The sequence below is a fragment of the Anabrus simplex genome, chromosome 4 (assembly GCF_040414725.1).
Source record: "Anabrus simplex isolate iqAnaSimp1 chromosome 4, ASM4041472v1, whole genome shotgun sequence".
In the NCBI taxonomy this organism is placed as follows: Eukaryota; Metazoa; Arthropoda; class Insecta; order Orthoptera; family Tettigoniidae; genus Anabrus; species Anabrus simplex.
In genome coordinates this window covers 221480292-221495887 of record NC_090268.1, presented here as the reverse complement: position 1 = coordinate 221495887, position 15596 = coordinate 221480292, and the positions used below count along the sequence as shown (strand labels likewise).

The 15596-nt window shown below is 39.2% G+C and overlaps 1 protein-coding gene across 1 annotated transcript in view; it reads right to left on the bottom strand.

Moving 5' to 3' along the window:
* wb (wing blister) overlaps window positions 1-15596 on the bottom strand; it is a 682542-nt gene that overhangs the window by 121651 nt on the left and 545295 nt on the right. Inside the window, exons 26-27 of the mRNA XM_068227209.1 lie at window positions 3791-4044; window positions 3612-3711 (exon numbers count right to left, since the gene is read on the bottom strand). Of these exons, the coding sequence (XP_068083310.1) occupies window positions 3612-3711; window positions 3791-4044 (354 nt within the window). The remainder of the gene's footprint in view (window positions 1-3611; window positions 3712-3790; window positions 4045-15596) is intronic.

Sequence of the window (15596 nt, the reverse complement as noted above, 5' to 3'; positions counted from 1 at the left end):
AAGAAAACTTGTTTGTAAATCCTTCTGCAATTAATTTCTATATCAACATCATAACTTGGACCTTAGTTTAAACAAAATTTGGTGTTCTTCTGTGTTACCCCTTGGAGGGACTTTTGTGGGGGGGAGGTCTGTACCGGGTGGTACACCTCCGCGCCGCTAATTCAAACATTGCGCCAGTTGAAACTCCTCTACTTGAGGAAGCCTGAACTTTAACAACCATGTTAATTCTAAAGTTTCTCAGAAGATGTCGCTATTGTAAATTTTGAAGAGTTCTGAACTGTGTCTTTTTCGATTTATATTTGTTTTCTCTGTAGTGAGAAGTGTGAACATTCTCTTCTAGATGGCACTACTGAAGAACTACAATTGTGCACCCTGGTGCGAAGCGAAGGAACTGTTTTTTGAGAAATTTTGTGTTCATAAGTTTGTTCTATGTTAAATTTCTTTCAGTCATTTTTTGGGTTGGCAGTATAACCCTTCTCTTTCCGCTTGTTTTGAATTTAGCCAATCCCGAATTTCTCTAATTAATTTTTGACCAATAACGTATGTCTTCTCCGATTTGGATATGTTGCTTGATCCTAGCCAATAAAATTGAGGGGGGTGTGGGTTCTCATTCTTGAAAGGTCTCGAATGTTCCACGAGGGTATTTAAAATGCTGATTTTCTGGTCTCCGGGCCACTTCAGTAACATCTTTCCTTGTGTGATTATGTAGCAGGGGGCGGGAAGCACCTCTTCCTTCGGGCAACAGTTCTTCCATAAGGTAATGGCCTTTTAATAACTTCATTTCTTGCTAGCTCAGCAGTTTAACCCTCGGGGCAGGTTCGAAACTTTTATCATGTAACCTTCCTTTAAAATGTAAAAGACACTTGGTATAAATTCCGTCTCTTTAACTACAAATCGGGATAGAGAGTGCCTAACCCTCTCGAGCTCCCTCTCATATTGTTTTTGAGGTGACTACGTTTTCATAACCGTTTTTCTTCGCTTCATAATGTAATAAGTTTTCCTATCGTGTCACCTCCGTAGTATGGGATTAGCCCTTGCACATGCGGCCTAGTGCCAAGTAGGTTTTAAAAAGGTGTATTAGGAGTGCAAGTTACGCCTCCATTCAACTCAGAATTTTGGGCCATGTAATTGACCTGTTTCTTTACTTAATAGGCCTCAGTATATTGGGTATTATTACCCCTGTTCTTGTGTGCCTGGAGGGCAGATTGAAGGTGGAGTTTGGTGTGGCCTTTGAATAGGCTTGAACTTTGAGAGCGGGTTGCTCTTTCTTAAATTTGGTTTCTGTGTGCCTCGAGCAGGCTTAACTGGGTAATTGGGAGCTAGTGCTCCTTGGTATGATTGGGGGTTTCTGCCCCTTTGTTGAACCTTATACATAAGTAAAGTTGGGCTCATTGTTCAAGGATTGTGTGTCTGGGGGCTCGAAGCCCAAATCCATTAACAAATTGCAATTGTACATTCTTAATTTGTTGAAAAGAAAATTTGTTAAATTTTAAATTAACTTTAATTTCGTAAGTTGAGACCTATTCATCCCAGCACCTTCTTTCACCTCTAACTACCACGGATAACTCCGTAACAATAATAATAATAATAATAATAATAATAATAATAATAATAATAATAATAATAATAATAATAATAATAATAATAATAATAATAATAATAATAATAATAATGTGTTATATGACCGAATTTGATGATGTTCTTTCAAAAATGAAACCTGTCATCTATTTTGAATTAAACTATATTTTTCAGGTATATTCTGTTGTTAAATATTTTTGTTTGCAGGTGTTTGTTAAATTTTACTTTAGCCAGAATTGGTTTTGACAGAATGAAGTTATAAGTTAACTGAGTCGAAACTGAGAAAGGCATGGCTTTCACTAACAAGAAAAGAGAATGCTCACCATTTTTTTCCCTTTTTAAGTATTTCTGCTACCTCCTTTGTTTAAGATTAATAATTAAGGATGTTACCACAGATGTGAAAAAACTTGAAGTAACTTGAAGAACAAATTAATGGAGGATAATGGGAGATCTGAATGCCCAGGTTGATAAAGAGAGACAAGATTGTGAAAACATCATCAGACCTCATAGCTTTGGGTATAGAAACTCTGAAGGAGACAGTTTGATTGATTTCTGCGTTTGAAACAGCTTAAGCATACAAAACACATTGTACCAGAAGGAGAGTCATAAAATAACACGATAGAATTGCGATGGAAAGCCGAATACCGTGATAGACTACATCATCACTGATGGCAAAGCTGGTCAGTATGTTAGTGCTGTCAAAGTCATACCCAGTGAGTGTCTAGATAGTGACCATCGGCTGTTAAAAGCTGATGTTAAAGATCTCCATGTCCCCAAAGTTAAGTGCAAAAAAAAAAAAAATGCCAAAGATCGAGATCTAGTTGTTGAAGGACTCCGAGAAGAACAAGGAATTACCAGGCAAGGTTAACAACACAATGTCCCAAAAATGAGATTAGAGGGTAGAAGAATAATGGATATTGTTCAAAGAAACTTTTGTTAAGAAATGGACAGCAAACTGAATGCCCCAGTATGTGCTGTTATGGGGAGATAAAGAAGCTGAAGAACAGAAAAAACTGACTGAATGGAACAATATGTTCAAAAATGCTGAGCTGAAGATGAGTAAAATAAAGACTGTAGAAATGACCATGAACAGGGGAGGAAGAAACTCAGAACTCTTTTTGGAAGGAACCAAATTAGAAATAGTTTCTCACTCTAAGTACCTCAGAAGCACAATCTCGAAGGACAACATTGTCAAGCTGGGAATACTCGGCAGGACACAGAAAGCATCAGACTTATACAATCAAGTCAGAAACTTACTCCGGGATTGCAAAATACCACAAAAAGCAAAGACAACCCTGTACCATACCTACTTCATACCATTTCTCACATTTGGTTTAGAGTATATGTACTCTACTAAACAATGACTAAAGCAGAATTGAAGCAACAGAAATGAGATTCATTACAACTGTGAATCAAACTACCACAAAGGAGAAAATAGGAAGATCCGTATTACCAGAGTAATAGAGAAGTGGTAGAGTTATTCAGACAACATACCACATTACCAACCACCACAGAAACACGCAATAATGATTACATCCCTCCATATAGGGTTGACGTCAGGAAGGGCATCCGGCCCTAAAACAGGACCAAATCCATACGTGTGACACAGTTCGCACCCGCAACTCCACAGATGTGGAAACTGTAGGAAAAGAAAAAGAAGAAGAAGAAGAAGAAGAAGAAGAAGAAGAAGAAGAGAAGTGGTATGAGTGAAAGACCTGCCAGAAAATACTTCAACCTTACTGTCTGAGGCGAAAGACATAGGGAAAGGCCAAAGAAATGTTGGATGGAGACAGTAAAATATGTGGAGAAGAGAGATCACAGATGGAAAGATGTTCTGGAACAGAAGATGTATGAAGACAGGAATATATGGCGAGCGCTTGTAAACTACACCCAGGAAACTGGAGTTGGACAATTATGATGATGTTGCTCCTGTTATAACTAAATAAGTACAGAAAGAAAGAAAGAAAGAAAGAAAGAAAGAAAGAAAGTAGGCCAATTGCCACAGTAAACCAAACAATCTACAAACAACATACCTTCAATGTTCTCCTGCAGGGACAGAATCTGCTCCAAAATGCCTGTTGCTTGTCCCCTCACCTGTGAGCCATGTTTGCTGCTCGTAGGAAGGTTTCTCGACTGAAAATGGAATATTCTACTTGAGTTGGTTAAGGAGCCAGCAGTAGAAGATGACACTTGAGACACTAGACCACAGTACCTTGGAGAGGAGCAGTTTAGCCTTTCTTCTCATTTCTTCAGCTGCGTCGTGAGGTAAACGCGAGGCCTCTTCCACAACACGTAGCCACTTCTCCAACCTGGTTCGTAATTCTGTTGAGTTATCACGGACGGACTGCAAAGGTTCCCATGGCGGAGGCACCAGTCCTTCTGCGAGATGGCCCGCGTTCTTCCGGAGACGAGCCGCAAGCTCATCCAGCTCGTTCAGGAGGAGGCCAGTACAACTGTCATTGCAGGCTGGCAACACACAGCGTATAGAGTTTCTACTTAACCCTTTAAATCATAAAGCCCAATTTATACATATCCAAAATTGTTTTGATCATTTTGTTTTCAAACAGCGTGGAAAAATATAAGATCTAACAACATTCATCTATACATAAAACATCATCAATATATAACATTCTTTTAACACATAAGATATGGAGAATCTTGCTTTGTGAGGTAGTAATCACTGATGAAGGGAGAGGTGGCTCCCGAATCCCATACAAGTTGAAATAACTGTATAAAATTAGGAATTTGATAATGTATTGACAGGGCGGATCAAACTATCACCCGTAGAATATTAATATGAATTTAGTCAATACGGACAAACCAAGGACCGAAAATGGTCAAATTTATTGAATATGAATGATAAAAACTCAGAATTTAATTTGTAAAATTACACTAACACTTTGTATAACTATCACAGACTGTCATAAACAAAATGTAACAATCAGTCAACTGATGTAACTGGTAACTAGAGAGACAGGTGGTGACTTATGTCTGTCTGAACAGGGCAGGAGGTAAGGAAGGGAAGTGTGACTCAAGAATAGGTGCTGGCCAGACTTTCCAGGGGTCCAACTAACCAAAGCCAAACTGGAGGGAGTCTACAGTCTATATAAAGCTAATTTTGTAACTGAAATTTTCCAGATTGTCTTTTCAGAAAGTATACACATACATTTCTATTACATTATGAGCCTTGCTTTCATGACTTGGGACGCAAGTATAAAATTAAGAACTGGGAAGTTATTGGTATGTTGTTTGGTACACGTGGAACAATCACAAATTTCTCTGTGAATATTTTCAAAAGGTTTCAACTCCCTACTAATGTTCTACAAGAAATGTCAACTGAGATTTTAAGAGATTCACTTCACATGGTACAAAATCATCTGTATAACTTAAAAGTTATCTGAATAAACAGAATCCATTGTGGGGTAGCTGCCTGCAAATTAATATTGCAACATTTTTAAAATTTCAAATGAAAATTAATTAAATGTATTTTATTATTGTCCTATGTAGGCTGAACCTTTGTAGTTTTCCTAGAATTAGGGCAGCTATCCTAAGTGGGTTTTCTCTCTAAAATAACTAAAAACTCACTACACTGCTGTAGAAATGTGGTCTATTTCTGCATTATTGTCGCTGCCACATGCCCATATGACCTCACTAAAATGACAGTTAACTTGTGAGACTGAGGGAAACAACGGAAATACCCAGCCATGGCACTTGGTCACTGTTGTCGGATGCCAGTAATATGTCAACATAGATGTTGATAGAAGGCATCTGACACACACAATTTCTTCACTAAATGCAGGTTACAGATGGTTCGTAGCATTTTGTTGTTTGCTGGGTCCCAAGGCAAAATTTTCACCCAGGCAAAAGAGCTTCCTCCTCCCTCCCCCTATCCCCAACAAAAGTTAACAAACAGGAAAGGACAACTAGGGTTCTACAATTTATGAAATGATTAGGCCTATACCGTAACCTTGTATGAATGTAGCTGATTTGTTATTTTCATGGAATATGATTTGCAGTTTATTTCATTAAAAATTGTGTTACATTATTGCAATAATATATTTTTATATTAGGTTAGATTAGTCATATTTGTGGCTTGGGATGATCATTGGTATGAAATAGAGACCATATTATTAGTATCTTTTTATGTTATTTTTAATTGAAACTACAGTATTAAAATCTTCATCAAACTCAGGAACAGCAAATGGGTTTCCAGCTTCAGAAGTCTGCTGCAAATTTCTTTTTCTATAAAAAAATCCTGAATGTTTCTTTTTACGAGCCATTCTTAACTCCTATCAAAACAATCTTTATGAACTACTGACATAAATAGATAATACCAATATAGTTGGTCCATTATAATGTCCCTATGGAAATCAACATCTGCATCATGTGATGGCCAGGCAGGCATCAATTTTTGGTAATGAGGCAAAGTCTCTCATAGTGCATTGGCAATGCCAGTGGCTCCAAGTAGCCTACGCATTGGCCTCCCCGGTATGCACTAGCCATGGGTCTTGGGAGTGTGCTATTTACCAACTGATGAGCCCAACTTAGCACACTGGGGTGAAATGCTAGCAACCAGGAGTGAGTTAGCTGGAAAATTTATAATGTCCAATAACGGACCAACTATATTGGTATTACATACCATTCAGTCGAGCAGCTCGTCTCCTTTCTCCCAGTTCTTCCCAGCTCAAACTTTGCAACATTTTTGTAACGCTACTCTTTTGTCAGAAATCACTCACAACAAATTGAGCTGCTTTTTTTGGATTTATTCCAGTTCTTGAATCAAGTAATCCTGGTGAGGATCCCATACACTGGAACCATTAGTTTGGGTTTTACCAGAGACTTATATGCCCTCTCTTTTGCATCCTTACTACAACCCCTAAACACCCTCATAACCATGTGCAGAGATCTATACCCTTTATTTACAAACCTATTTATGTGATTACCTCAATGAAGATCTTTCCTTATATTAACACCTAAATACTTACAATGATCCCCAAAAAGAACTTTCACCCCATCAATGCAGTAATTAAAACTGAGTGGACTTTTCCTTTTGTGAAACTTACAACCTGACTTTTAACCCCGTTTATCATCATACCATTGCCTGCTGTCCGTCTCACAACATTATCAAGGTCATGTTGCAGTTGCTCACAATCTTGTAACTTATTTATTCCTCTATACAGAATAACATCATCCGCAAAAAGCCTTATCTCTGATTCCACGTAAGCTTTGCCTACACTAATTCTCTGAGATCTATTTTCTAGAAATATAGCAACCCATTCAGTCACTCTTTTGTCGAGTACAACTGCACTCATTTTTGCCAGTAGTCTCCCATGATCAACCCTATCAAATGCTTTAGACAGGTCATTTGCGATACAGTCCATTTGACCTCCTGAATCCAAGATATGTGCTATATCTTGCTGGAATACTACAACTTAAGCTTCAGTGGAATAACCTTTCCTAAAACCAAACTGCCTTCTATCGAACCAGTTATTAATTTTGCAAACATGTCTAATATAATCAGAAAGAATGCCTTCCCAAAGCTTACATGCAATGCATGTCGAACTTACTGCCTGTAATTTTCAGCTTTATGTCTTTCACCCTTTCCTTTATACACAGGGGCTACTATAGTAACTTTCCATTCATTTGGTATAGCTCCTTCAACCAAACAAAAATCAAATAAGTACTTCAGATATGGTACTTATCCCAACCCATTGTCTTTAGTATATCCCCAGAAATCTTAACAATTTCAGCCGCTTTTCTAGTTTTCAACTTTTGTATCTTATTGTAAATGTCATTGTTATCATATGTAAATTTTAATACTTCTTCAGCATTCTCTACCTGGACATTATCCTTGTAACCAACAATCTTTACTTATTTGTACTGCTGACTGAATACTTCTGCCTTTTGAAGATCCTCACATACACACTCCCCTTGTTCATTAATTATTCCTGGAATGTCCTTCTTAGAACCTGTTTCTGCCTTAAAGTACCTATACATACCCTTCCATATTTCACTAACATTTGTATGACGGCCTTTATGCTTGCCATCATGTTATCCTTAGCTGCCTTCTTTGCTAGATTCAATTTCCTAGTAAGTTATTTCAATTTCTCCTTACTTCCACAGCCATTTCTAACTCTATTTCTTTCCAGTCTGAACCTCCTTCTTAGTCTCTTTATTTCTCTATTATAATAAGGTGGGTCTTTACCATTCCTTACCACCTTTAAAGGTACAAACCTGTTTTCACATTCCTCAACAATTGCTTTAAACCCATCCCAGAATCTGTTTACATTTTTGTTTACCGTTTTCCACCCATCACAGTTACTTTTTAAAAACTGCCTCATGCCTGCTTTATCAGCCATATGGTACTGCCTAATAGTCCTACTTTTAAGACCTTCCTTTCTATCACATTTATTTTTAACTACAACAAAAACAGCTTCATGATCACTAATATCATCTATTACTTCGGTTTCTCTATAGAGCTCATCTGGTTTTACCAGGACTACGTCCAGGATATTTTTCCCTCTAGTTGGTTCCATCACTTTCTGAATCAGCTGTGTGGTGTTACAATTAATAAAAAACTTGATATCTGTCGGTGTACGTTTTCGTATTCCTGTATAATATATTTGGACTTTTCGTATGTGTTGTTAGGCCTTTTGCACGGCACATTTGACACTCCTATGTTGGTAATATAGTGCATTCTACTGCCTGATAAGTGTACGTTAATGCCATCTATGCGCGTGCTATGGAACTTGTGGTGAGTTTGAACGCTGTTAGACAGATAGCGTCTGACTCTCTGAACTGACCGCTGTGCGCCAAGCGCTCTGCATTCTGAAAACGACTGTCTGCTGGCTGGTCTGCATTTGAACTGACTGGAGTTAGACGCTTTGTAATGTCTACGATATATTGCAAGATGGATTTCTTTGCCATGGGAATAGGATAAAGTGGTGTAGTGCATCCCTTTTTAGGGATTAGTTGTACATATAAATATTTAATTATATTTTAATTTGATGAATAGGATGTAGTGTTTAATGTAGAATTAATTTGTCGTGTGACGGGTGATTGCTGGGTGCACTGTTCATTTTTGGATTAGTTGGTAATTGTGTTCTTCTTTCATGTAAGTACTACATCTTATTTATTTGTGGATATGTTTTTGCTAAATTTGGTAGGCGCCTCATAGTTGGAAGTACTTATTTTTGCGAGGTGTAATTTTGTTCGTTCATTTTCGTCATGTGCACTTGTATTTTGGAGCCGTAGTATGTGCATTGTGACGTCCGTTAAACCCTTGGTGTGTTTGGGTCTTTTCCATTTTATTCTTCCTATTATTTATTTTATTTCTGCTAAATTTTATGTGTGTTTCTAGTGATGTTCCCTTCATGCTAGTGTTTTCATTTGAATTATTGCTGCCCATTCTTGTAAATTCTGCCGGCATGCGACGTTATGTTTTATTGTGACATATTGTTCTATTTATTTTCATTATATTATTACGGGTTCATTTCTCCTCGGTAAGGGAATATTTTGAATGGTGCACCGAGCAAGCTCTGTTGACACTAATTTTCCCTAATAATAATAATAATAATAATAATAATAATAATAATAATAATAATAATAATAATAATAATAATAATAATTTTGGGCTATTTGGTGACAACAAATTTCTTTATTATTCATTTTACAGGTAGTGTTTCTGCAGTATGTAAGGACATTGTTAATGGAGGGCTTAATACGTTCATCATTCTTGCTTTGTTGAGTCGCCTTATCACCTTGAACTGTGTCTGTTGCCATTGCTGGTTATCTTTGCCTGGTCGTTACGTAACCGTTGTATTATTATTATTATTATTATTATTATTATTATTATTATTATTATTATTATTATTATTATTATTATTATTATTATCTTATCACGTGGAGAGTCTGCCTCTGAATGCCGTTGTGTTTGGATTAATTGTTACTGCTCTCTTACAAGTGTGTATTTGAGTATGTGATTACTAACTTTTTGTATTACCTGACCAGTTCTCTCTTGAAGTGTAGGGCATATAAACGATGACTTCTCGTTTCTTTCCGTTTGTGGTTTTCTATTGGTGATGCTTAATTTTACTACGCTATTGGGTTCTATTTCTGGGATATGCTATGTGACTGACATTTTTCCTCAGTGATGTCTTTGTGATTGATTCGTGTGATGCGTTTTGCATTTATCATTTTCTGCTACGCGTTCGGTGTAGTGAACCCTCTATTAAGAATGGTCCTTAGACAATTTCTTTATTTTAAGTGCAGATATCATGTAAAATGATATATTTTAGGTTTATTCAAGGAGCTCCTTTATTAGTTAGGTCGCTAGGGTTAGTATTTCATTCTAGAAAAATTTTATGTTTTTGTAGATTTTGTACTATTTACCTAAATTATTTATTTATTTATTTATTTATTTATTTATTTATTTATTTATTTATTTATTTATTTATTTATTTATTTATTTATATTAAGAGATATTATATTTATTGTTAATGACCTCACCTTAGTATTTATAAATTATTTTATTCTTATTTACAAAGCACTAAATTTAACCTAAATTATCTTCAAAAGAAAAGAATTGTAGAGATGACTTAGCCTTATGTATTTATTTTTATTCGCTTGAAATTTAAGCTTTTTTTTTCTAACTAAACAAAATTAATTCTTTTCATCCAGTTTTTTTCTGCTAAAGATGTAATAGTTTGTAGTAATTTTTAGATTAATTATAGCATAGTTTTTGAAAAGGGTGTACAAAGTTTTCTTGTAGATGCTTGTTCTGGTTCCCCTTGTTTTGGGAAATGGGTCCCTTGTGCTAAATATTCACTCTTCCACATTTATTTTAAATTTTATTCTGTTTGTTGGATAACATTTTGATTTTGTTGCTTCCTTGTTGTGATACGCTTACCCCATGGTGTCACTAGCCGGACACCATTTTGATATCACTTGTCAGCTGTTCTTGCCGTATTAGCTTATTTGCCATTTGTTGGTCATGCTCCCTGTTGTTCGCATTTGCTTCCCAATTGACATTTGGTAAATTCGGATCTTCCGCTACAATCACATTCTTTTCCATATTGTTTCCCATATAGCTGATTATCTTATCAAATAATTCTGAATCCATGTCAGCACTACCCTTTCCTGGTCTGTACACTGCAAAGACATCAATTTGCCTATTATCTTTAGAAATGAGCCTCACACCTAGAATTTCATGTTTGTCATCTTTAACTTTTTTGTAACTTAAAAAATCTTCTTTCCCACCATTCCTGTCCTATCTCTACTATACGCACTCCAGTTCCGTGAGAAAATTTCTGCATCCATCCATTGACTTACAAGTGCGACTGATGTGTATTAGCCTGTATGCACAGGTGCATCTTACCCATTACTTATGAGCAGATGGAATCAACATTTTCAAGCCTTTCTTCTAGCCCAATATTCCTTTGTATGCAACAAGTGAGTTTGTTTTTGTTGCACTGACCATGTGTGTTAGTGAATCTTCCTCTCTTCTTCCTCACAGCCCCATGTGTGGGTGATCTTTCTCATTTCATTTTGGTCGTATAGATTTGGTGATCCTAGTTCTTTCAGATCTCTTTTCTGTCTGTATATATAAAGTCTTTAAAAATGTGTGGATTTTGTGAGTTAGTCTATTAATGTCTATTCTTTCTAAGTGACCCATGAATTGGACTCTTTGCATGCACATTGCGTCTGCAATTTTGGATAATATACTCCATCTTTGGTCCTTAGTGCTAGAATTTTCTCATTATTTTACATTCCTTCACTTGTATTTGCTTTTTTAGTGTTTTATGTTTGAGGGTAAGTGTTTCTGATGCTTAGAGAGCTTCAGGTTTAATTATTGTTGCATATTGGCAGATTTTGCAGTTCCAGGACAGACTTTTTATGTTGTAATTTCTTTTTTTTTTTTTTTTTACACTGAAAACCAGTCTCCATTTCCTGAATTCTCTATTCAATAGATTTTTTTTGTTACAATTTGCTGTAATCCATTCACCTAAATATCTGAATTCTTTCACTCAAGAGATCGCTCTGTTGCCAATATGGAGTTCATCTGGTGCAGTTTCAATATCTGACTTTTTTTTTTTTTTTTTTTTCCCCAAATGAAAATTGTAATCCAATTTTTGATGCTTGTTCTTATAAGAGTACAAGCTGCTTTTGTGAAATGGAGCTGTATTGGGCAATTAAGGCCATGTCATCTGCAAATGCTAAATAGTCTATTTCAATGGCTTTTAGTTTCGATTCTAGTCCATGTTTTGGTGCACCTGCTTATCTGAATTATCTTACAACTTTTTCAAGTGCAGGACTGGAGAGCAACAGGGATAAAGCATCATTTTGACACACTCCTGTGATTATTTGAAGTCTGAACTCAGTTCTCCCATACATTTTTCCTCAGATTTGGTATTAGCGAAAAAGTTTTCTTGGTTATCGCATACAAACTGCGAACACACAGTAAATTTATTCTAAATTACCAAATCTTTCCTTGCTTTGACACCCGAGACCTTAAGCCAATCTTGATCCCCGGGAAAGCGAAAGTAAATGCTGTCAGTTACTGAGGCACACCACTGTGCTTAACAGGTGCCGTGTTGCCAGACAACATGCAGCCAACAGGACATACTTCTCTCAACAGGTACTGTCTTGCCAGATCATAACCAGCCAACAGGACACACTTCTCTCAACAGGTGCCATGTTGCCAGACCACATGCAGCCAACAGGACATACTTCTCTCAACAGGTACTGTCTTGCCAGACCACATGCAACCAACAGAGAACATTTCTCTCAACAGGTACCGTGTTGCCAAACACATGCAGCCAACAGGACATACTTCTCTTAACAAGTACCGTGTTGCCAGACCACATGCAGCCAATAGGACACACTTCTCTCAACAGGTACCGTGTTGCCAGACCACATGCAGCCAATAGGACACACTTCTCTCAACAAGTACCGTGTTGCCAGACCACATGCAGCCAACAGGACATACTTCTCTCAACAGGTACTGTGTTGCCAGACCACATGCAACCAACAGAACACACTTCTCTTAACAGGTGTCGTGTTGCCAGACCATACACAACCAACAGAACACACTTCTCTCAACAGGTACTGTCTTGCCAGATCACACGCAACCAACAGTTCACACTTCTCTTAACAAGTACCGTGTTGCCAGACCACATGCAGCCAACAGAGAACATTTCTCTCAACAGGTACTGTCTTGCCAGACCACATGCAGCCAACAGGACACACTTCTCTCAACAGGTACCGTGTTGCCAGACCACATGCAGCCAATAGGACACACTTCTCTTAACAGGTACCCTCTAGTCAGACCACATGCAACCAACAGGACATACTTCTCTCAACAGGTACTGTCTTGCCAGACCACATGCAGCCAATAGGACACACTTCTCTTAACAGGTACCCTCTAGTCAGACCACATGCAGTCAACAGGACAGACTTCTCTTAACAGGTACCCTCTAGTCAGACCACATGCAACCAACAGGACACACTTCTCTCAACAGGTACTGTCTTGCCAGACCATAATCAGCCAACAGGACACAGTTCTTTCAACAGGTACCGTGTTGCCAGACCACATGCAACCAACAGAGAACATTTCTCTCAACAGGTACCGTGTTGCCAACCACATGCAACCAACAGAACACACTTCTCTTAACAGGTGTCGTGTTGCCAGACCATACGCAACCAACAGAACACACTTCTCTCAACAGGTACTGTCTTGCCAGACCACACGCAACCAAGAGTACACACTTCTCTCAACAGGTACCATGTTGCCAACCACATGCAACCAACAGAACACACTTCTCTTAACAGGTACCATGTTGCCAGACCACACGCAACCAACAGAACACACTTCTCTTAACAGGTACCGTGTTGCCAGACCACATGCAGCCAATAGGACACACTTCTCTCAACAGGTACCGTGTTGCCAGACCACATGCAGCCAATAGGACACACTTCTCTTAACAGGTACCCTCTAGTCAGACCACATGCAACCAACATGACACACTTCTCTCAACAGGTACTGTCTTGCCAGACCACACACAGCCAACAGTACACACTTCTCTCAACAGGTACCATGTTGCCAGACCACATGCAACCAACAGAACACACTTCTCTTAACAGGTGTCGTGTTGCCAGACCATACGCAACCAACAGAACACACTTCTCTCAACAGGTACTGTCTTGCCAGAGCACACGCAGCCAACAGTACACACTTCTCTCAACAGGTACCATGTTGCCAGACCACACGCAACCAACAGAACACACTTCTCTTAACAAGTACCGTGTTGCCAGATCACATGCAGCCAATAGGACACACTTCTCTCAACAGGTACCATGTTGCCAGACCACACGCAACCAACAGAACACACTTCTCTCAACAGGTACCGTGTTGCCAGACCACATGCAGCCAACAGGACACACTTCTCTTAACAGGTGTCGTGTTGCCAGACCACACGCAACCAACAGAACACAGTTCTCTTAACAGGTGTCGTGTTGCCAGATCACATGCAGCCAATAGGACACACTTCTCTCAACAGGTACCATGTTGCCAGACCACACGCAACCAACAGAACACACTTCTCTTAACAGGTGTCGTGTTGCCAGACCACACGCAACCAACAGAACACACTTCTCGCAACAGGTACCGTGTTGCCAGATCACATGCAGCCAATAGGACACACTTCTCTCAACAGGTACCATGTTGCCAGACCACACACAACCAACAGAACATACTTCTCTCAACAGGTACTGTGTTGCCAGACCACATGCAGCCAACAGGACACACTTCTCTCAACAGGTACTGTCTTGCCAGACCACATGCAGCCAACAGTACACACTTCTTTCAACAGGTACCATGTTGCCAGACCACACGCAACCAACAGAACACACTTCTCTTAACAGGTGTCGTGTTGCCAGACCATACGCAACCAAAAGGATGCACTTCTCTCAACAGGTGCCGTGTTGCCAGACCACATGCAGCCAACAGGACACACTTCTCTCAACAGGTACCATCTTGCCAGACCACATGCAGCCAACAGGACACACTTCTCTCAACAGGTACCATCTTGCCAGACCACATGCAGCCAACAGGATGCACTTATCTCAATAGGCCATGTTGCCAGACCATATGCAGTCAACAGGATGCACATCTCTCAACAGATACCATGTTGCCAGACCACATGCAGCCAACAGGATGTACTTATCTCAACAGGAACCTCTTTCCATACCACACGCAGCCAACAGGATGCACTTATCTCAACAGGAACCTCTTTCCATACCACACGCAGCCAACAGGATGCACTTATCTCAACAGGCCGTGTTGCCAGACCACACGCAGCCAACAGGATGCACTTATCTCAACAGGTCGTGTTGCCAGACCACATGCAGCCAACAGGATGCACTTATCTCAACTGGAACTTCTTGCCAGACCACATGCAGCCAAGAGGATGCACTTATCTCAACAGGAACTTCTTGCCAGACCACATGCAGCCAACAGGATGCACTTATCTCAACAGGCCGTGTTGCCAGACCACATGCAGCCAACAGGATGCACTTATCTCAACAGGAACTTCGTGCCAGACCACATGCAGCCAACAGGATGCACTTATCTCAACAGGAACTTCTTGCCAGACCACATGCAGCCAACAGGATGCACTTATCTCAACAGGCCGTGTTGCCAGACCACATGCAGCCAACAGGATGCACTTCTCAACAGGAACTTCTTGCCAGACCACATGCAGCCAAGAGGATGCACTTATCTCAACAGGAACTTCTTGCCAGACCACATGCAGCCAACAGGATGCACTTATCTCAACAGGCCGTGTTGCCAGACCACATGCAGCCAACAGGATGCACTTATCTCAACAGGAACTTCTTGCCAGACCACATGCAGCCAAGAGGATGCACTTATCTCAACAGGAACCTCTTTCCATACCACACGCAGCCAACAGGATGCACTTATCTCAACAGGAACCTCTTTCCATACCACACGCAGCCAA